The 21,269-nt window shown below is 41.9% G+C and overlaps 1 protein-coding gene across 4 annotated transcripts in view; it reads left to right on the top strand.

The window, feature by feature from the left end:
- Positions 1-21,117, top strand: part of LOC103038244 (cytolytic toxin-alpha) — a 22,594-nt gene extending 1,477 nt beyond the window's left edge. Inside the window, exons 1-12 of one of the 4 annotated variants that reach the window (XM_049463257.1) lie at positions 241-661; positions 9,280-9,354; positions 11,692-11,796; positions 12,140-12,220; positions 12,659-12,782; positions 13,167-13,230; positions 13,322-13,408; positions 14,059-16,031; positions 18,595-18,685; positions 19,146-19,396; positions 19,542-19,627; positions 19,777-21,117. In XM_049463257.1, the coding sequence (XP_049319214.1) occupies positions 9,287-9,354; positions 11,692-11,796; positions 12,140-12,220; positions 12,659-12,782; positions 13,167-13,230; positions 13,322-13,408; positions 14,059-15,902 (2,373 nt within the window). In that variant the 5' untranslated portion in view covers positions 241-661; positions 9,280-9,286 and the 3' untranslated portion in view covers positions 15,903-16,031; positions 18,595-18,685; positions 19,146-19,396; positions 19,542-19,627; positions 19,777-21,117. Of the gene's footprint in view, positions 1-240; positions 662-8,671; positions 8,708-9,279; positions 9,355-11,691; positions 11,797-12,139; positions 12,221-12,655; positions 12,783-13,166; positions 13,231-13,321; positions 13,409-14,058; positions 16,032-18,594; positions 18,686-19,145; positions 19,397-19,541; positions 19,628-19,776 lie in introns of those variants that run through there. The other 3 variants (XM_049463254.1, XM_049463256.1, XM_049463255.1) reach the window with 3 other exon arrangements.
- Positions 21,118-21,269: the final 152 nt, after the last annotated feature.

Below are 21,269 nucleotides of genomic sequence, written 5' to 3'. Positions count from 1 at the left end.
TGTTGTTTGGGAAGAAAATTAACACATAAATAAACATACAGGGTCCAGAACATATTTATTTACCTATGCTATCTATGCTTTTTTTCCGGATGACCAGCTGGTCTTGAGCTGTCTTTTTTATCAGGTTCACCAGGTGATAAGAGAATAACAACATCTCATTGGAACACAGCTCTGAATTACAACTCCATTCTTGCTGGTGGGAGATAAACATGCTCTTTTAGGCGACACGCCCCAAAGCGGCGAGCGAATGGCAAGAAAGCGATTGGCTGTGAGTCGCTTCGCTGCTATGGGAATGGAACGTTACTCCAGAGCCATATAAAAATATGGTTCTGCGTATAAAAAATCTATAGATGTGCGTTACTCCCAGCATGAATGATATGTTGTTGTGCGATTGGCTGAAGTCGAAAACGTCTGTTATCATTTCGCCCTTTACTCACACCCCCTCAGCGCTGTACAGGGAGCGGCGGAGAGAGGAGGAGAATGGGCTTTCGTTTAGTAACTGCAGCGGGGAAATGTATGGTGCTACGCAGTTACTTAAAGTGAACAGTTAGCTAGACTGCTAGTGTTATTTTTTTCGATTATTCCGTAAGAAATTGGGGAAAAGAAACGAGTTTTAAAATGATTATCCTTTAGACATCGATAAAGACCACCCCGAAAGAAGGTGAGCATAACAACGGCAGAGACTTAATAAATGTAATGGCGTTGTTTCCTGTGTGTCACATGACTTTGTGGGAACCTTCAGTATGAACGACAATTGTTCAAAATGGTGCATTCCACCTGACCATGCCCTCCCTGCGTGGGCCTCCTCATGCACCCAGTAAGACTGACCAATCAGGTGCTCCCAGATGCACATGAACAGCAGCAGAACACACTGTTTCTAGTCTCCCCTCAGACAGTTTCAAGGCACCCCAAATCAGAAGGAACACTTTCCACCAATCAGACGCCTTAATTACCTGTCACTCACGAATTCTTTCTGAGCCAGACCCGCCCCTACATCAGTGTCGGAGCGTATGCAGAGGACAACGGAGATCCGCTGGACTAGAGAATAAACACTTATTTCTCTTCATTACCGTGCGTCCATTCGAGTGTGAGTGTTTCTTATGGTACCTTATAGTTGTTTATAGTTATTTAATTGTGTCATTCATCTTTGCTTGTAGATAGTGAAGATAGTTGTCCTGTTGTTGATATCTTTCAATAATTACTCTTGTGATCTAAGTAGATTACCTCTTGAAAGTATATTTATAACTGCTGATATACATATCGCTACTCAATCACAACGAGTCAGTGCATTTAGTGTGTTTAGTAAATGTTTAATGTAAGAACTGCAGGTTTTACAGACTAGAGGTATTGCTTGTTTCAGCATCCAACTGCACATCCGCTCATATAACTTAAAGGGCCAGTGTACTACTATTATCAGTATTCATATCAGCTGTTGTTCAGGGCTGAGACTGTATTACTGTGTTATGCATGCATGTATAGTTATCATTATATGTATATTTTATATATATTGTCTTCATTTAATTGTTATCTTCATGTATGTGTTTTCATTTACAATTATAGAAACCACGGCTAATTGCACAGCTAATTTCACGGCTAATCTCAAGGCTACGCTCATAGCTAAAATCACGGTTGGACGTGTGGTATGTGTGTGTGTGCGTTTCAATAAACCTTTATTTGGAATTGATGTCTGAGTTCTGACCGGACTTCCTGTGGCGTTTGCTGTTTACATCGTATCAGCACTAAATCCATAACCAACATATTCATCACCTCACTGGGTTTACAAAACAACATTTCAAGGTCCTTCGAGCCGGATTCAGCGATTACCACAGTTATGACATCATTTCCTGATGAGCACAACCGTCCTCGCCGTGACAGACGCCAGCCACGTTACCTGGAGGACTACTTGGTGAATTTGCCGCTGCGACAGCTGCCGCAGTCATACACACCACATAGTCACACCGACGTGGGAGCCAGCAGGCCACGGGATGCAACTCAAGCTCCCCCTGTTGGACCAATAACGTCAAGTCTCAGTCCAGATGCAGTCTTCTCAGCTCTCAGGGAGGTGCAAGAGGACAACATGCAGCTACGCAGGGAGATGCGGCAAGTACTCAACGCCCTCTCTCCTTACCCGAGGCCCACACCTGCAGCCACAGGCATCGGAACCTCTTCTTCAGTACGACTTCACTATATGGACAGTGACAGGTCCTACGAAGAATTCCCTGCTCCACCGCAGTTCTCTACACCCCTGCATCGTACATGGCAGCAAGATGCATCATGGCCGGAGCCTCCTCCTCCTATCTTACCACCAGTGCGACCAGACTGGGATCAATTTCCGCCACCACCTCAGGTGGAGTATTCTTGCCTAGGCAGTGCAGGAGAGCAATCCCGTCAATCATCTCCAGGACGGCTGCCTCCACAACTTGTGTCAGAGCTGACAGAGCACCTGCGCAGTACTCATCTTCAGCCACAAGAGCAACCTGCTCCTGCACCAGCCTATCAGGCATCCCCACCATCAATACCCACTCCGGATTATGTGTTGCCATTCACCCCACCACGTACCTCAACTGCTCACGCACACCAGCCCCTCTGGCAGCAACCAGCAGACCAGAGGATATGGGGCCAGCATTTCTACAGTGCACCACAACCTTTCCCCCATCCCAACAAACCATTCTCTCCACCACGACAAGAATCCACATATCGTGGACCAAAACCACACATTCCTATCTTCATGGATGATGATCCTCGCCAATTTGCTCGGCTTAAGTTAGCACTGGACAATCTCTTGCCAGCTGATGCTACAGAACAGTTCAAGTATCAGATACTGGTGGACCATCTCAAGCTGGAAGATGCCCTGCTGGTAGCTGACTCATACAGCAACAGTCGGTTCCCATACACCAGGACCATGACTGCACTCACAGAACTGTACGGCCAGCCCCACAAGCTTGCCCTTCAGCGCATCACTGAAGTGCTGGCTGAGCCACCAATCAAGAGTGGGGACATTAAAGGGTTCCGCCTGTTTGCTCTAAAGGTAAGAGCTTTAAGTGGCATGCTAGCTCAGCTAGGGAAGGAGGGAAGAACAGAGCTTGAATGTGGATCACATGTATCACGCCTGCTATCTAAGCTACCACATGACTTGCGGGCTCAATTCAAGAGGTTCACCAACCCTCTCCGGATCCCCATTCCGACATTGCTGGACTTTGCAGAGTGGTTGGAGTATGAAGTTCGAGTACAGGAGGATGAGATCACTGTCAGCCACCGTAGGACAGCAACAGAGACCAGGGCAGAAAGACAGAAGAGCTTCAGGACAAGGCAGACAGTAGGTACACGCTCCACCACTGTCTTATTGGTCGACCCACCTACAGAGCCATCCAAACCTGTGCCACCCATAGATCAGAAGGCAGATAAGCCAAAGAAATACTGCCCATTCTGTGACAGCCAGCAGCACTATTTCAATCAATGCAGTGCATTTAAGCAGCTGTCCACAGAGCAACGCGTGAGCTGGATCAAGGATGGAAAAAAATGCTGGAGATGTGGGAGAGACCACCAAGCAGTGCAGTGCTACCTCAAGGCCAGATGTCAAAAGTGCAATGGCACACATCTAGAAGTTCTACATGAGGTGAATAGTGCTACCAAGCCTCCCCAAAGGATAACACCTACATCTGCTCAGCCAGTGACATATTATCTGGATCCTGCACGGAGAAGCAACTGTGTGTTGCTGAAAATGGTGGAAGTGTATCTTCATCACAAGGGAAAGCGCTTGAGGACTTATGCCATCTTGGATGACGGATCAGAGCGCACCATCATTCTCCACACTGCTGTTCAAAAACTGGGTCTCCAAGGGCCTGCTGAAGAACTGGCACTTCGAACCATCCGCCAGGACCTTCGAGAAGTATCAGGGAGGTCTGTGTCATTCTCTGTGTCTGCTGTTGATCAGCCACAGAAACTCTTCAGAATCCAGCAGGCATTTACCTCAACAGAGTTGGGTTTATCCACCCACTCACATCCGGTTGAGACTCTTCAGAAGACCTATCGTCACCTCCGAGGTCTGCCACTTAACTCATTTTCACATGTCCAGCCCCTGCTTCTTATTGGCTCAGACTACCCACACCTCCTAACTCCAGTTGAGCCAGTACACCTAGGCCCCCAAGGTGGACCAGCTGCACTCAGGACGCGTCTTGGCTGGACGCTGCAAGGTCCAGCTAAAGTCCTGAACCACCAATCCTCCACATCACAGTGCCTGTTTACCAGTCTATCGCCAACAGCAGAGCTGCTCCATCATGTCTCTAAACTTTGGCAGATGGATGTCCTGCCCTACCGGAACGAGAAGATCATCACACGCTCCAAGCAGGACACAGCAGTTGTCAGGATGCTGGAGGAGAAGACAGTCAGGGTGGAAGTGGATGGTATATTCAGATATGCCACACCCCTCTTGTGGAAAGAAGATGCTCTGCCACTTCGGGCACCCAAAGAAGCAGTCCTGGGCCATCTGCGTGGGACAGAGAAACGGCTGGCTCAGGATCCAGCTAAAGCTGGCTCATACAAAGGAGAGGTGAGAAAACTTTTGGATGCTGGCTATGTGGAGAAACTTGCACCTGATGCAGTCCAGATGAGTACCGGATCATGGTACATTCCTCACCACATGGTCAATCACAATGGCAAGGACCGCATCGTATTTAACTGCTCGTTCACATTTCAGAATGGAAACTTGAATGAACAGCTCCTTCCAGGTCCCACCTTAGGACCATCCCTACTTGGTGTGCTGCTCCGTTTCAGGCAGCACCCAGTGGCTGTGAGCAGTGATATAAAGGGGATGTTTCATCAGGTCCGCCTTCTGCCAGAAGACAAACCCTACCTGCGCTTCCTCTGGAGGGACATGGAGCGCAGCCGAGAACCAGATGTGTACGAATGGCAGGTGTTGCCGTTTGGAACAACTTGTAGCCCATGCTGTGCCATGTTTGCCCTCCAGAAACATGTGCAGGATCACAGCAGCCCAGATGAAGATATACGCCACTCCACAGAGGACCACTTTTATGTGGACAACTTTTTGCAGAGCTTTACATCTGTATCCGAAGCCAAGTCGTTAGTTGACAAGCTGCAGTCATTACTCCTCTCTGGTGGGTTTGAGCTTCGTCAGTGGGCCACTAATGTACCAGACATCATCAGCCACCTGCCAGCTGACACCAAATCTGACAGCTGTGAGCTCTGGTTGTCACATGATGCAGCTGACCCCCAAGAACGGACACTAGGACTGCTTTGGCACTGCATGTCCGATACCCTCACTTACCGGCTTCGCCATTCAGAGCATTTAGAGCCCACAATGCGCAGCATCTATAGGGTACTTGCAAGGCAGTATGACCCTATTGGCTTTCTCATCCCCTACACCACAAGGGCTAAGATCCTGGTACAGGGTCTCTGGCGGAAGGAGAGAGACTGGGACGATCCACAGCTCCCAGAAGACATTCTCAAACTGTGGCGTGAATGGGAGAGTGAACTCCATCAGCTCCCCTTCATCTCTCTTCCACGGTGTTATCTTCAGCCAAGATCTGACACATCAGCATCTTATCAAACCATACATGTATTCTCTGATGCATCAGAGCGAGCATACGGAGCAGTAGCTTATCTGCGGACAGTGGATCAGTCAGGCAGCATACAGGTAGCCTTCATGGCAGCAAGGTCACGGGTAGCACCAATCCGACAGCAGTCTATCCCCAGGCTGGAACTCTGCGCTGCCCACATCGGGGCTCAGCTAGCTGTCGTATTGAAGAAGGAGCTCACTTTTGTCATTGCCAGTATCACACACTGGACCGACTCCACCACCGTCCTGACCTGGCTTAAGTCTCAGTCTTGCAGGTATAAGGTGTTTGTTGGCACCAGAGTAGCCGACATCCAGGAGCTGACAGAAGACAGTCCCTGGCGATATGTTACCTCTGTGGATAACCCTGCTGATGACATAACCAGGGGTCTAATGCTGTCACAACTCCAAGGGAACCATCGCTGGAGAAATGGACCAACGTTCCTATGGCAAGATGAGATAGCCTGGCCAGTCTGTCTAGATCTCTCAACCTCAGACGACCCGGCTGAACTCCGTAAGTCTGCATTCTGTGGACACCTCTCCATGTCCACTGATCCTCCACTACCTGATGCTAAAGACTTCCACACCTATCAGGAGCTGCTGGAGGCATCTGTCAGAACCTTTCATGGGGCGGCCACACCCATAGAACCCACAGCAGAGGACTACAGACAGAATGAGATGGCTCTTCTCAGAAAAGTGCAGAGAGATTGCTTCCCTGAGGACTTTACTCGGTTGACAGCAGGAAAACCAGTCTCCACAAGCAGCAGACTCCTCACTTTGGCTCCAGAGTTCGATGCAGAGATGCAACTGATCCGTGTGGGAGGTCGACTCCGCAGATGCGAGACTCTGGATGAAAATACTTTACATCCAATCGTACTGGACCCACATCACCCCATAACCCAACTCATCATCCAGGACTTTGACAGCCGTCTTGCACATCCTGGACCCGACCGAGTATATGCAGAGCTACGCAGGCGATTTTGGATATTGCGAGGGAGAGCAGCTATCAAGAAACACCAGCACAACTGTCTTCATTGCCAGAAATGGCGCAGCAAGCCAGTCATCCCTAGGATGGCCGATCTTCCACCCTCCAGCCTGCGTCTCAATCAGCCTGTTTTCTGGTCCACAGGAGTGGACTGCTTTGGGCCATATATCATTAAGATCGGACGGCGCACCGAGAAACGATGGGGAATAGTGTTTAAGTGTCTGACAACCCATGCTGTGCACCTTGATCTTCTCACTAGCATGGATACAGACGCTTTCCTGATGGCGCTCCGACGTTTCATTGCACGTCGAGGTAAGCCCCATGAGCTGCTTGCTGATCAGGGCACAAATTTCAAAGGTGGCAGCTCAGAACTTCAAGAGGCATTCAAAGCACTCACGCCAGAGTTACAGGCACAGCTGGCGAGTCAGCAAATTGATTTTAAATTTAACCCCCCTCATGCTCCACACTTTGGCGGATCCTGGGAGCGGGAGATCCGATCTATCAAATCTGCCCTTCACACTACTCTTGGAGCGCAGAGTGTATCAGAAGATGTCCTGATGACAGTGTTAGTTGAAGTTGAGGGGATCATCAACTCCAAACCACTGGGTTACACGTCGTCAGACATCGCAGACCCAGACCCCATCACACCCAATATGTTGCTGATGGGGCGGCGAGATCCATCTCTGCCCCAGGTCATCTACGCAGAGACAGAAATCCTCAGTCGCCGCAGATGGAGACAATGCCAGGCACTAATTGACCAGTTTTGGACCAAGTACATCAAAAGTTACTTACCATCACTCCAAATACGCTCCAAATGGCATCAGGAGAAGGACAACCTCACCATTGGTACCGTTGTGATGATTGTTGACCAACAGCTCCCTCGAGCCATGTGGCCAGTAGGTCTCGTCACAGCAGTTGTCCCCGGGGCTGATGGCAGGATACGGACAGTTAAAGTCCAAGTCAAGGACCGGATATACACACGTCCTGTTGCCCGGCTCATCAAACTGCCATGCCTCCCTGACAGCTAATATGTGATATCTAGGACAACAACTTTGCTCCACAAAGTTGGGGGCGGCTGTTCAAAATGGTGCATTCCACCTGACCATGCCCTCCCTGCGTGGGCCTCCTCATGCACCCAGTAAGACTGACCAATCAGGTGCTCCCAGATGCACATGAACAGCAGCAGAACACACTGTTTCTAGTCTCCCCTCAGACAGTTTCAAGGCACCCCAAATCAGAAGGAACACTTTCCACCAATCAGACGCCTTAATTACCTGTCACTCACGAATTCTTTCTGAGCCAGACCCGCCCCTACATCAGTGTCGGAGCGTATGCAGAGGACAACGGAGATCCGCTGGACTAGAGAATAAACACTTATTTCTCTTCATTACCGTGCGTCCATTCGAGTGTGAGTGTTTCTTATGGTACCTTATAGTTGTTTATAGTTATTTAATTGTGTCATTCATCTTTGCTTGTAGATAGTGAAGATAGTTGTCCTGTTGTTGATATCTTTCAATAATTACTCTTGTGATCTAAGTAGATTACCTCTTGAAAGTATATTTATAACTGCTGATATACATATCGCTACTCAATCACAACGAGTCAGTGCATTTAGTGTGTTTAGTAAATGTTTAATGTAAGAACTGCAGGTTTTACAGACTAGAGGTATTGCTTGTTTCAGCATCCAACTGCACATCCGCTCATATAACTTAAAGGGCCAGTGTACTACTATTATCAGTATTCATATCAGCTGTTGTTCAGGGCTGAGACTGTATTACTGTGTTATGCATGCATGTATAGTTATCATTATATGTATATTTTATATATATTGTCTTCATTTAATTGTTATCTTCATGTATGTGTTTTCATTTACAATTATAGAAACCACGGCTAATTGCACAGCTAATTTCACGGCTAATCTCAAGGCTACGCTCATAGCTAAAATCACGGTTGGACGTGTGGTATGTGTGTGTGTGCGTTTCAATAAACCTTTATTTGGAATTGATGTCTGAGTTCTGACCGGACTTCCTGTGGCGTTTGCTGTTTACATCGTATCAGCACTAAATCCATAACCAACATATTCATCACCTCACTGGGTTTACAAAACAACATTTCAACAATTAAATACGTAATCTGTAAAAAAAAAAAGGGTAAGTACTTTCTTAGTGAGATTTATTAAAATAAGCAATTGCAAAGCCTTCAAATGACTGAAGTTATACTTAAATCATGCAAAAATCCTAGATTATTTTTGTCTTTAATTTAACAGCGATTTTTTTTGCTTATTTTGGTTTTACCGGTTGCTGCTTAAATTCAAAGCCCGTACGATATACAAGGTGATGACAAAGCAAAACTTTCTAATTTAATATTTAAATATTTGTTGAAATAATATATTTACATGTCCAAACTAAAATCCATATATTTAGTCGATATATTACTATCTGGTAGCTTTTCAGCAATGCTAGTCTAAAAGTATTAAACTGGTCATATTAGCTTTTGGAGAAAATGAAAACATTTGTAGCCTTTGTATTGTAGTAATGGAGCAATGTTATGCACTACAGTGATATTCTGGCAGATGTGAGTTTTCCCCATTTGTTTAGTAGGAACATGGGTCATTGTGAAAAGGGTATATAACACTTTACAACTTTTTAATCTGTATGACACATTTGCTAGTCTGCTATTCATGTATATTCAATATTCATTCTGCTATCTCTTTAATGTCCAGGCTGAAGATGAAGAGTGTTTCACTGGATTTCACCTGCTCATCTATAAGTAATGGAACAGATTCCATTGACTCGAGGTGAAATCTTTTGTGCTCTTATGGACTATTTTTAAAATAAAACCTACAATAATAATTTCATTTTTTTGTGAAATTCACAGTCATTTTCAGAAATTGAAACACAATAACCTACTCAGTGCAAGATGTATGAAGTAGAATGAGTTTTTAGGGGTCAACAATATGTTTTAGTGATCTGTTATAATTACCAGTACATTAGTGCTGGGCGATAAAACGATATCGATAGTTATCGAGGAAACTATATATCGCGATAAGTCGGGGCGAGAAATTCGATAAACTAAATTTTCTATTTCCCGTTTAAGTAGCGTTGTGAACAGGCGCAGCACGAGATCAGGCAGCACGCTGAACTGCTGCTTAGCCCAGTACAACCCCTCCCCTCCCTCTCCACCATCCCCCTCTCCACCATCCCCCTCCGCCCCACCCCCCGAGCCCCTCCACTCTGAACTCCTCACACAGCGGCTCCTTCTCTCCCATTTACTGGATAAACTTCATTTATACTATTCAGCGGCGCTACACTGGAAAACTCACCTCTTAAATATGAGGCATGCGTCTCCAAGATATTTAGAGAGGTGAGCTTGTTCAGATTTCTGAAGGCAGGTAAACGCTGCTCTGTTTGCTGCTAGTTAGATTAGCTTGTCTCCAGTTTAAAGTTAGCGATGTTTAGGTGTAAAAGGGATCTGTGCAATCTGTCATCATTAGCTAAGATGCTTTCACTGCTTTTTACATTCTAATAAACTAATGGGTAACGCACGTTAGCCGTGTTAATCCACGTTTCGTGTAAATTAAGGTTAACTTCAGCACGAGTGAGGGGTTAGTATATAAACACACAGAAAGGAAGCACTTTCCATCTTTTTTCCTAACTCTCACTGTTTCTGTTGGAAAACCCTGAGGGCAGAATTCTCCTCTGTCTGTGTTTTTAGTTTTTAACAGATAGAGAGTCTGTTATGCTGGATATTTTACTAAATACAGAAGATTATATAATCTGTCTAGCTGTATTTGAACTGAGCTAAACATTGCTGTTACTGAACTGGAGTTTTAAATACACTTAAGTAATGTAAGTCTAGTCTACTGAAAGCCAGTAATGTTAGTATAAATCTGTACTGCAGTAGAAGTGGATCATTTCAGAAACTTGACTTTATTCCTCCCACCTCCATTACAGGTCACTTACTTTAAAATATTTAAATGTTAGCTTAATTTAAATGTAAAAAAAACCTAAAGGCTCTTATTAAAAAAAAAACATAAGCAGTAAATAATCTAAAATTACAACAAATAGAAAATAGAAAAACAGTAAAACATATGTAATACATACTTTTTATATGACCAAAATTAAACTAGACTGAAATGTGACTAAAACTAATAATATCCGATAGACTAAAATGTAACTAAAACTATTATACATTTTAGTGAAAAGACTAAGACTGTATCAAAATCACCTGTCAAAATGAACACTGTGATATACTCTTGTATTTTGCTTTATGTAGTTGCCTGCATTCAGGGAGGGGAATGATCTTTTGATTAAATATAATTTTATTAAAAAAAAATAAAGTGCTATTGCAATTTAAATTAAACAGACATATAATGTAAAGGGTCTTACATATTTTTTAGTTTATATATTTGTCCCCTTTTTAAAATTAATTTAAAAGCTGTACCCACCTGGCAAGATGTTAACATCCTAGTGTCTGTCCACAAGGCTCTGAGCCTGCTAGTGATTTTGGCCATAACTCCCTTATTCTGTCACTTCTGAGTAAAAAAGAAACCTTTAAGTGTAACAGAAAGTGATTTGATTTATATCGTGATACATATCGATATCGGCTGATATGAAAAACTATATCGTAATAAGATTTTTTTCCATATCGCCCAGCCCTACAGTACATACAATTTTGGTTGGAAATATATGTACACTTATAAAAGGAAGGTCTCAAACATGCTGCTACAATCTGCATTATACTAAAATTTTAACTGTTTAATTGTTTTTCATCTTTTTTTTACAATCAGACCAAAGTCCAAGTGTCCATCTATAAAAAGTGAGCAGTTAATTAATCATCCAGCAGCTTTTAGTGATGTAAAATTTCATGTAAAATAAAGCCACCCTAAAGAAAGTTCTGGATTTTTATGTTGTCCTGGGATCTGTGTACAGAAGATAAAACATTACAACAGTGTGAACAATGAAGTGAACTTTGCTTATTGCTCACATAAAAATATGAATAATTAGTCATTCCTGTTTATGTAAAAGTCTTAACCTTTCTTTTTATATGGGATGTCATTAGGCTAACCGCAAAAATATGTTTAGTTCTTGAACTTTGTTTGTGTTGATCTGTTTGTTATCTATTTCACATCCAGGCTGAGGCCAGTGTCCCCTGCACCCAGCTTCATGTCTCTGAACAGTAATCAGTCAATGAATCATCCAATAGCTTTCAGCGATGGATCAAATGCTGGTCATTCAAGGTGTGACTTTTAAAAAGTGTACATTTCTTAAAATTAAGCAATTAAAGCATGGGAACATCTTTACAACCTAAATGACAGTTTTATTGAGTGATAGAATTTGCAAAGTCAATTAGCCCCTCATTACTTTAGTAATTTAGTCTAAGGTTAGGTCTAATCTTTGTCCTGGAAACTGTCCATATAAGTTGATGGCCATTATTGGCATTTGTGGTTTAGTCCAGATTTACTCCACAGCTGTGGAGCTGATGTTAGATGTGCTATTTTATGTATATATAAATGTTACTACTTTCTGCATTATGCTAAGATTTGTAATTGTTAAATTGTTTTTCATCTTTTTCACATTCAGACCGAGGTCTGAGTGTCCATCTATGAAAAGTGAGCAGTCAATGAATCATCCAGTAGCATTTAGTGATGGATCAGGTTCAAGGTGAGACTTTTACATTTCTAAAATAAAAAAAAATAATTAACAGAGCAAATTGTATTTCATTTATTCTTTGTTTTGTTTCATTATGGAGTTTTGGGTTCCACCAATCCTAGATCTTTGTTGAAGATTTAGTGGGCTAATGAAAGTTACAAACTTATAACAAGTTTATTTTTACTGTATTGTTTGTATATAATGTAGAACTGAAACATTTCAAATGGGTTTTCTTGTGTTAATTTAGTTTTAAACTGTGAACATCGAACCAAAAAAAGATGCCTGAATTTGAAATGTAATAAGTCTGAATTTAAAATGTATAATAAGAAATTTAGCATCAGACTTAGTGCTTTATATATATATATATATATATATATATATATATATATATATATATATATATATATATATATATGTCTGGACTGATTTGATTTGCGTCAAACACAGCAGGTCTAGAGACATGAAACAGAGACTCTGCAACATACACAACAGACCTCTGGACATTTTATGCAAAACTGACCAGGATTTCATTTGTCTAATCTGTATGATGGAGGAGCACAAAACTGATAATGAGGTGAGTAAAGAAATATCTATGTGGAAATTTAACAATACTAATTTCCAATGCATTTCAATCGGAATTTAAGGTGGACAGGTGTAAGGTAGGAGAAGAGATTTCAGAGGTGCCAGGTTGTGGAGGTAAAAATTAGTGCTATATTAATGCATTTACAAGCTCATTTTTACCTCCACAACCTGGCACCTCTGAAATCTCTTCTCCTACCTTACACCTGTCCACCTTAAATTCCACTTTAACTGCACTGGACCAGCAATTTCTAAACATGCCTTTTTTTCTTAATCAATATTACTACAGTCTGCTAGAGCAGTTTAAACAAGTTGTCTGATTGCCCCCAAAAGTTAAGTGACTAAAATGACAAGTAAACAAATGTGCTGCTTTTTTTAGCGAGCTGATGGTGAGCTGTCTTACCTGTTAAAATATGTCAGCAGAGTGCCTGAAAAAGATAATAGTAAGTTAAATATAATAATAATTTAATTAATTTTGATAATGTTAATTTCTAAAATATTTGACATTTAATCTGTCAAATCACCATATTTCAGGTTTGACCTTTGTGGAGGTAGCTGCACTTGGTCGGCCGTTGCATGTGGGGACGTTGTATGACTGCCGCAATGATTCTTTTTTCTCAGGTTGGCACATGTTTTATTGATTGATCAATTTGTAGTCACAGTTACTTTTCTTGAAAATGTATATGTAAATGTAATTTGATTATAGTTGCCAAAATGATCATGCTTTCGTTGAGTTTCCCTGCTGAATGCTCACTCTGGAAACAAGGAAAAAAGTTCAAATATGTAATAGTGTCCTAATTTTTTTCACATAATGAGTGTTGCACTCAGCACAGTTGCACACAGTACCCAATACTGTCTCTGCATGCTTGAACCTGTCCCCACTCCATAGTCATAGCCATAGCATGCCTCAACACCTTGCCCAGTCCATAACTGTAGTACCCATCACTGCCCCTGCATGCTTTAAACCCTTCCCCACTCCATAACTGTATTACCTATCACTGCCCCTGCATGCTTTAACCCCTTCCCCACTCCATAAACTTAGTACCAATCACTGTCTTTTGCATGTTTGAATCCCCTTTCCACTCCATGTCTTTAGCACCATCACTGCCCCCACATGCTTCATCCCCATTCCCAGTCCTTAACTGTGGTTAACTCATGCTTCAACTAACCCGCCTCCACCCTAGCCTGAATACCCATTGAAATATTGAAATATTGCTGTGTGTGTTAATTTAGATTTGCGGCAGTAATTCTTTATGACTTCTACATTTTAGATGATGCTCTGTGGGATGTGGACACTGTGTCTTCTTCAAAAGTGTCTCTCTCCCAACCCCACACGGATGTAAGGATATTAGAGGGAGATTCTCTGCAGGACAGACTTGAATCTCTGGACCTGACCACAGCTCTAAGAGCTAGTGTTGTATCAGGGCTGGTAAATGTGATGAAAGCTGCTGCTTTTCTGGAACACCCTGCTCAGTCCCAGCTACAGGACCGAATCACTTTGCACTACAGAACCTCCACCAGACTGGAACTGCTTGGTCACAGACTGCTACACAGTGGAGCTCCTCTCTTAGTGACCAATCAAAACTCAGCAACACATGTGGTTGTAGCTGTGCTGTACGGAGGCCAAAGCTTTTTCGTCTTTGATAAGGAGAGTGACAGCAGCGAAGGTGTTCAAGAGCTCAAGGCTGCAGTCAGCAAGATGATCACTTGCTCAAATGCAGCTGAACTTCTCTCTGAGGAAACAAGCTTTGCCTCGTGTAAATGTTCTGTTTACACTGATGCCGAAGATTTTACTCTTGTGGACTTTAAAACAGCTGTGACACTTTACAGCTGCCACCAAAAGCTCCTAGGACCACAAGGTGAGGAAGGAGGTCCTCTTAAAGTCTGGCTCTACCCTCTGAAAAACCTTAAACAGACACCTGCGTTTGTGCCTCAGGAAATTAGTGAAGACTTGTTGCACAAAGCAGAGAATGTTCTGAACCATCTGGAGTATCTGAAAGCAGATCAAGGCATTTGTCTGGACACGATGTCCAGTTTCTCTAATCTTTTTGGAATTACCTGGATTGTAGCCCTAAAAAACACACTTTCTAAATTTTCCTTGCTTCTGAAGCAGTACCAAAGAGCATTTCAGAGAGGACTGGCTTCCTGCATTAAGACCATACGAGAGAAAGGAGAGGAAGGACAGGAGAATCTGAGAGACCTTCTGAGGAGGAACACACAGTCACCTTTCAGTCCACAGAACTTGAATCAGTGGCTCAGAAACAAAGAAGCTGAAGTGAGGGCTTTAAATGAATGCAGGTCTGCCAACATCACCATCATAAAAACACAAGATGATCTGAAGCGCGTCATTGAAGATTCCCAAGCTGGTGGAGTGTTGTGTTTCGCTCTTACTTCACTGGAGGGTGAAGATCAGTTTCTGTCTGCCTTGAAACAGCATATCCATTTACTGATTATGGACAACACACAAGCTGCACAAGCACCGTTCAGGCTTCCTGATGTCAGTCAGAAAATCCTTTCTGACCTTTGCTCATTTCTTTTCACTAGAGAAGTTGAGGAACATGCAGAGAAAACCAAGTTCATTGCAGCATGCTTACCCAATGAACGATTTCCTGGCTCCTCAATTTACCTTTACCAAAGTGGGAAAGTTGTGAGTCAGAATTTGAAAGTTGATATAAAACCAGCACCTGTAGAAATAATTACAGTGAAGCAAACTTGTGTTACCTTGAAGTTGCAGAGTTTGAAGATGGCATTTGCTGATCGGTACAGACTAGAGTATAAAGCAGTGAGCTGCAGAGGAACGACCGGCACTGAGCCAAAATGGAAAGCCATTGAAATCTGGAGAACTGGATCAAATGTTGTGGTTTTAGGTGTCAATCCAGGGACACATTACCAGCTCAGGCATGCTATAATGAACAGTGACAGCATGAGTGACTACAGCAGAATCACAGAGTTTCAGACACTTGCTAGAGCCAGACCTGGACAGCCAACTGTGATGAAACAGAAAACTCTCTCACTATTTCCTGGTGCTGCGCGAAAAGTGATGTTGACTCTCCTGTGCTCTGCTACATGGTGGAGTATAGCAAAGCTGGTCTGGAGGGTTGGCAGTCAGTTCTAACAGAGGGTCCCGAGTGTGAATACACCATAACCCTTCCCTACGGCACCTGCTACAGATTCAGAGTCTCTGCTGTCTATGAAGAGGGGGACTCCAGCAAACCCAGTGAAGAAACCAATGTGCAACTGGATGGTAAGCTAAATATGCAACATTCTACATATATTCATATTTTTGTAAATATTTTATTGTATCTTTATTATGAGACAACACCAAAGATATGAACTTTGACACAGTGTAAAGTACTCATTGTACAGCTTGTATAAATGACTGTGCCCTCAAAATAACTCAGAGCTTGAAGAAGTGGGAGGTTAGCCTGCTGATGCACAAGAAAGGCTTCAAACTGCCCTAGAAAGTAGCCTCTTCTAAAGCTGGTGCACAAGAAAGCCAGCAAACAATTTGCTGAAAACAAGCAGTTCTAGAGCATGGATTACTGGAACCAAGTCTTGTGGTCTAACAAGATAAACTTGTTTGGCTCAGATGGTGTGGCAATTTCTGCTGAGGTGTACCAATGTAGCTCTCCCTTGCAGTCAAGCATGGTGTTGGTAGCATCGTGGTCTGGGGCTGTATGAGTGCTTCTGGCACCGAGGAGCTCAATTACAACATGGGACTTGGCATTCTGAAACACAGCATGATCCCCTACCTTCAGGAACTGGGCCTCTTCTAAAGCTGGTGCACAAGAAAGCCAGCAAACAATTTGCTGAAAACAAGCAGTTCTAGAGCATGGATTACTGGAACCAAGTCTTGTGGTCTAACAAGATAAACTTGTTTGGCTCAGATGGTGTGGCAATTTCTGCTGAGGTGTACCAATGTAGCTCTCCCTTGCAGTCAAGCATGGTGTTGGTAGCATCGTGGTCTGGGGCTGTATGAGTGCTTCTGGCACCGAGGAGCTCAATTACAACATGGGACTTGGCATTCTGAAACACAGCATGATCCCCTACCTTCAGGAACTGGGCCGCAAAGCAGTTTTACAAAATAAAAATGACCACACACACCTCCAAGATGACTTTGCAGAGGAAGCTAAAGATCAAGGTATCCTAATATCCTGAAAGCATCTGTAGGGGATCCATCTAAGTTCCACCAGCTATGTGATGTCATAGAGGAGTGGAAGAGGATTCCAGTGGCAACCCATGAAGCTCTAGTGAACTTCATACCCAACAAAGTTAAGGCAGTGTTGGAAAACAATGGTGGCCACACAAAATATTGACACTTTGAGCACAATTTGGCCATTTCAGTTAGGGGTGTTCAGTTAGTTTGCTGTGTGTTATTTTGAGGGCACAGCAAATTGTTATTCAAGCAATTTATTAACATTTTAATATTGCTTTTTTATTTACAAATGTTCTGCAGACCCTTCCTTCACTTTTTTCACATTTTTGTGTGTGTATGTATAGAAAGAAAAACTGAAATAATTTGAAACTGACAAAAGTAGTAAGAATTACTTTTGAATTGTGTTTTAAATAATACTTATGAATAATAAAAAAATAAAATAAAACTGGTCTGGACAAAAGAATATATAAATTGGCTACAAAGATCAAAATCAAGGCACTCTGGGTTGAAATGTCCTGCCCAACGTCATAAAGCTTGATTCAGTTTCAGGTTATGGGTTTTCCAAAGGATAATGACCCAAAACAGTTCAAAACATCCAAAGAATTGGACAATTCTAAAGTGGCCTTCTTTGAGCCATGATCTAAATCCTATTGAACATCTGTGGAAGGAGCTGAACCATGCATTCTGAAAAAGGTACCCGTCAAACTAGGGCTGGGAGGTTAAGCAAACTATATATTGGGTTAAATATAAAAGCTACATGTATGGTTGATGGGGACTGCTTACTGTTCCTTTAAACATTGTAAAGAAAACAGCTTGCACATTACTTCAAATGGAATAAAATAAAATAATATAAAGAAGAATCACTTATGTAGTTGAAGAATATCAAGATTGATATTTTGTACAATATAGCCCACAACATATGTGGACAGGTGGAGAAGTAGTTTGAATGCAGGGATTGCCTCAAAAGCATATTTAAATATTTAAAGGAGCACTAGGTAGGATTTCCTTGATTTTTGATCTTTTAAAGAGTAAAATTACAGCTTGAATCTCACTGCAGCGCTGCATTGAGGTGTAATAGGAGGAATAGCGGTGCTCTCGTGTCTGTGCCGGAGCTCCTCTGAGCTCAAACCAGACTCTGTAAGTTTTCTGAGGCGGCCGTGACCAACGCTCGAGAGAACTGCGACCTGCTTTCCGACCTTTAGTTCTAACAGTTCTACAAGGACTACTGGTTCATTCTTTACAATCTAACATACAGACACACTGGTAAAAGCTGGGAAGAGGCCGAATATGTCTGTGAAAGCCAGAAAACGAGAAAAAGAAACTAATCCGCCTGAAACATTTATTACACTCTACAACTGTAGGGGGAGCCCATGAGAACAAAATCTAAATCCTACCTATTGGAGCTTTAAGGGAACCATCATTTTTGTCCAGGCCAGTTTCATTAATTAGTTTTTTAATGATTCTGTTGAACCACAATTTAAAAGCAATGTTTGAGTTTCATTAGTTGATTTTCAGTACATTTTATTTATTAATACATTTGTCATACATTTTTATGAGAGTATGGTGTTTTTCTTCATTTAATGGAAGAGTCCCAACAATTTTGTCTGAATTTAAATATTTGCCAATGTTTTATATTCTCTTTCTAAAACAGTGAAGAATCCATTACAGCTGACAGACTGGACGGATGTAGAGAATGAGGAAAGGACCTTTCTTCAGTGTCTCCCCTACATCTCGCAGCTCAGGTGTGTCCCTGATATTTGAGTTCATTTGTAATTTTTATGTTTGTTATTTTTCATTTGTTATTTGTTAGTTGTTTTTACTTTTCTATTTACAAATAAATACATATTTTTCCTAATATGTTACCCAAGTTACTCATGACAATAAATAACATGCCCTGGATGCTATTGCTGCAAAACTCTGTATGCCACATGCGTGGCTTCTGGAGTGAAAGTGTGCACCCTCACAAAAACCAGGAAATGGCGTACACCCCCAAAAAAACAGATTTAAAAAATTGGTCACCTGATCAATGTTTCCTCTTTAGAAATCACAATCTGTTTATAAATTTGCACAGGTGAACCAGCCTCTGACTACAGAATAATGCACTATTTCAGAGGGTTATTTTTTAAAAATGTAATGTGTATATTTATCATATGTTTTCATGGATGATTGACTGTTGTTCCTAATGCTGCTCCACTGGTGCAGGTTCGTTGAGCTCCAGCAGGGGACAGCAGCAGCTCTGCTTTCTGCTCTCCAGGACAAACTAGACTTCCCCTGCTGCTGCTGTCTGGACCTTATAGAACACATACCCAGAAACACTATGAGCACTGAGGAATGCAGAGTCATCTCCTTAGGCATTCAGGGAGCCTCCACACACACTCGGCTCATTCAGCAGGACTGCGAGATAGAGGATGCAAAACTGAAGAAGCTCTTCAGAGTTTTACGCACAGACTGGAGTAAGATACACACTCAGAGCTTCACATATATACACAAGAGATACAGGGTAGAACATCTTATGAAATTTATGACATAAAAATATCGGGATTGAAGCCTGTGGAAGGAATATTGTAACCATATATATTTGTATCATCTCTGTCTCAGCTGCAGCAAAGCTTCCGTTCCTGGCTCTTGTCAGTGTGGGCTCTGCTTGAAGAACTGGAAATCAGTTGGCAAAGCTGTACCTGCAGGTTAGTCGGTCACTGATCGTAATTCCTAAACTGCATATGTGTGTTTATTATATTGCACAGTATGGTTGTATAATATAAATGATTTATTCTCAGTTTGGTTGTATGTGTGTAAGTAAATAGGGGTAATAATTTATCCCTTGTCTCTACAGGTCCTGAGTCCAGAGCATTGAACCTGATGCTATTACTGTATGATTACATTTGAGAAGTAATAATGATCGTTTCCTTGTAAACTGACTTTTAATTTTTTTCCATGTAAAATTGACAAATTCTTAATAGTAGACAATTTTAGTGGCACTACAATTTCACACAGAGATAGAACATCGGAAGACAGTGGCTTGGGCCCTAAAATATAGTTCCTCCTGAAACTCAGCGTAAATGTATTGTATGCAACATCTATATGACTTGCATTTATCCCATATCTGCATACAGTATGTACCCATTTCTGCTCACAGATTAGGACTATAGTTTGATATAAAATGCAGAGATTGTCGGTGTAAACCTGATGTGGAAAAACTAATCTGTGCCTTTATCTCCAGCAGAATTGATTACTGTTTTAGTCAACTAACTGGTCTTCCAAAAAATACAACCAAACCAAATTGTAGAATGCAGGTGCTAAAGTTCTTGACAGCAACACGTCCCTATTGCTGGTCTATACGTGTCTCAGTGGGACCAGCATATTTAACTGATTTGATGCAGAGATATGAACAGAGAAGACCCCTTAGATATTTAGGAATGAGTCAGTTAGTCCAGCCTAAGGTAAAAGCTAAACATGAAGTGGCAGTGTTTATCTACTTTGCTGCTGTTATTTGGAACCAGTAGAATATGCAGTTTATTGTAATTTATTATTCATTTTCAATTATTTTTTAAAGCTTTCTTGCTTTTACTGTTTATTATGTCTTTGTATATTTTTCACATCTATTTAGTTTGTATGCCTTTGTGTGTTTTCCTTGTTCATGTAAAGCACTCTGGATTACCACAGTGTCAAACATGTGAAAACAAAGTTGTTCTAGTGGAACAGTATTTTATAATTGCAGTTTAATTGTCAAATGTGTTTTGCATATTGTGCTATAAAAAAAAAAGATTTATTTTTTATTATTTTTGTTTAATAATGTGACATTTTAAATAAGGAATGCCTCTAATAACAGTGCCTCTAATTGATGGATACCATGAAGGAAAATATTTCTTTCGCATTTTTCTTGATATGCCCCTTTCAAGCTACTCGTACATTTGTGTCACTACTGAAACGCAAGGCAACCACTGTACCATTACACAATAACTGTACACCTCTGCATTGTTTTTGTTAGTAACGAATTTATCATTAGGGTTAGACACACTGAACCAAAAGCCCACATCAGTATAACAAGCTTGAGTTGTTCATTCACAGGGAGGATTCCAGTTGAAGCATCAATACAGTAGTTTGTTCTTGTCCGTTATAATTTATTTGTCCCTGAAAACAAATCTCCTCCATTAAACTACTACTTAACCAACTACTCCCTTGTACCTGGCATGATGTCATTCTACTTTCAACTAGCATCAATTACACTTATCGTCAAAAAAAATGTGCCACCCAGAAAGAAATGTCAGATTGCAATTCTATTGAGAGTAAAGGTAAAGGTTACTAGAACAACTCTCAACTCTTGTT

Source organism: Astyanax mexicanus, chromosome 13 (genome assembly GCF_023375975.1).
Source record: "Astyanax mexicanus isolate ESR-SI-001 chromosome 13, AstMex3_surface, whole genome shotgun sequence".
NCBI lineage: Eukaryota > Metazoa > Chordata > Actinopteri > Characiformes > Acestrorhamphidae > Astyanax > Astyanax mexicanus.
Note: the sequence above shows the minus strand (reverse complement) of the source record. Positions and strands in the feature narration are given on the sequence as shown.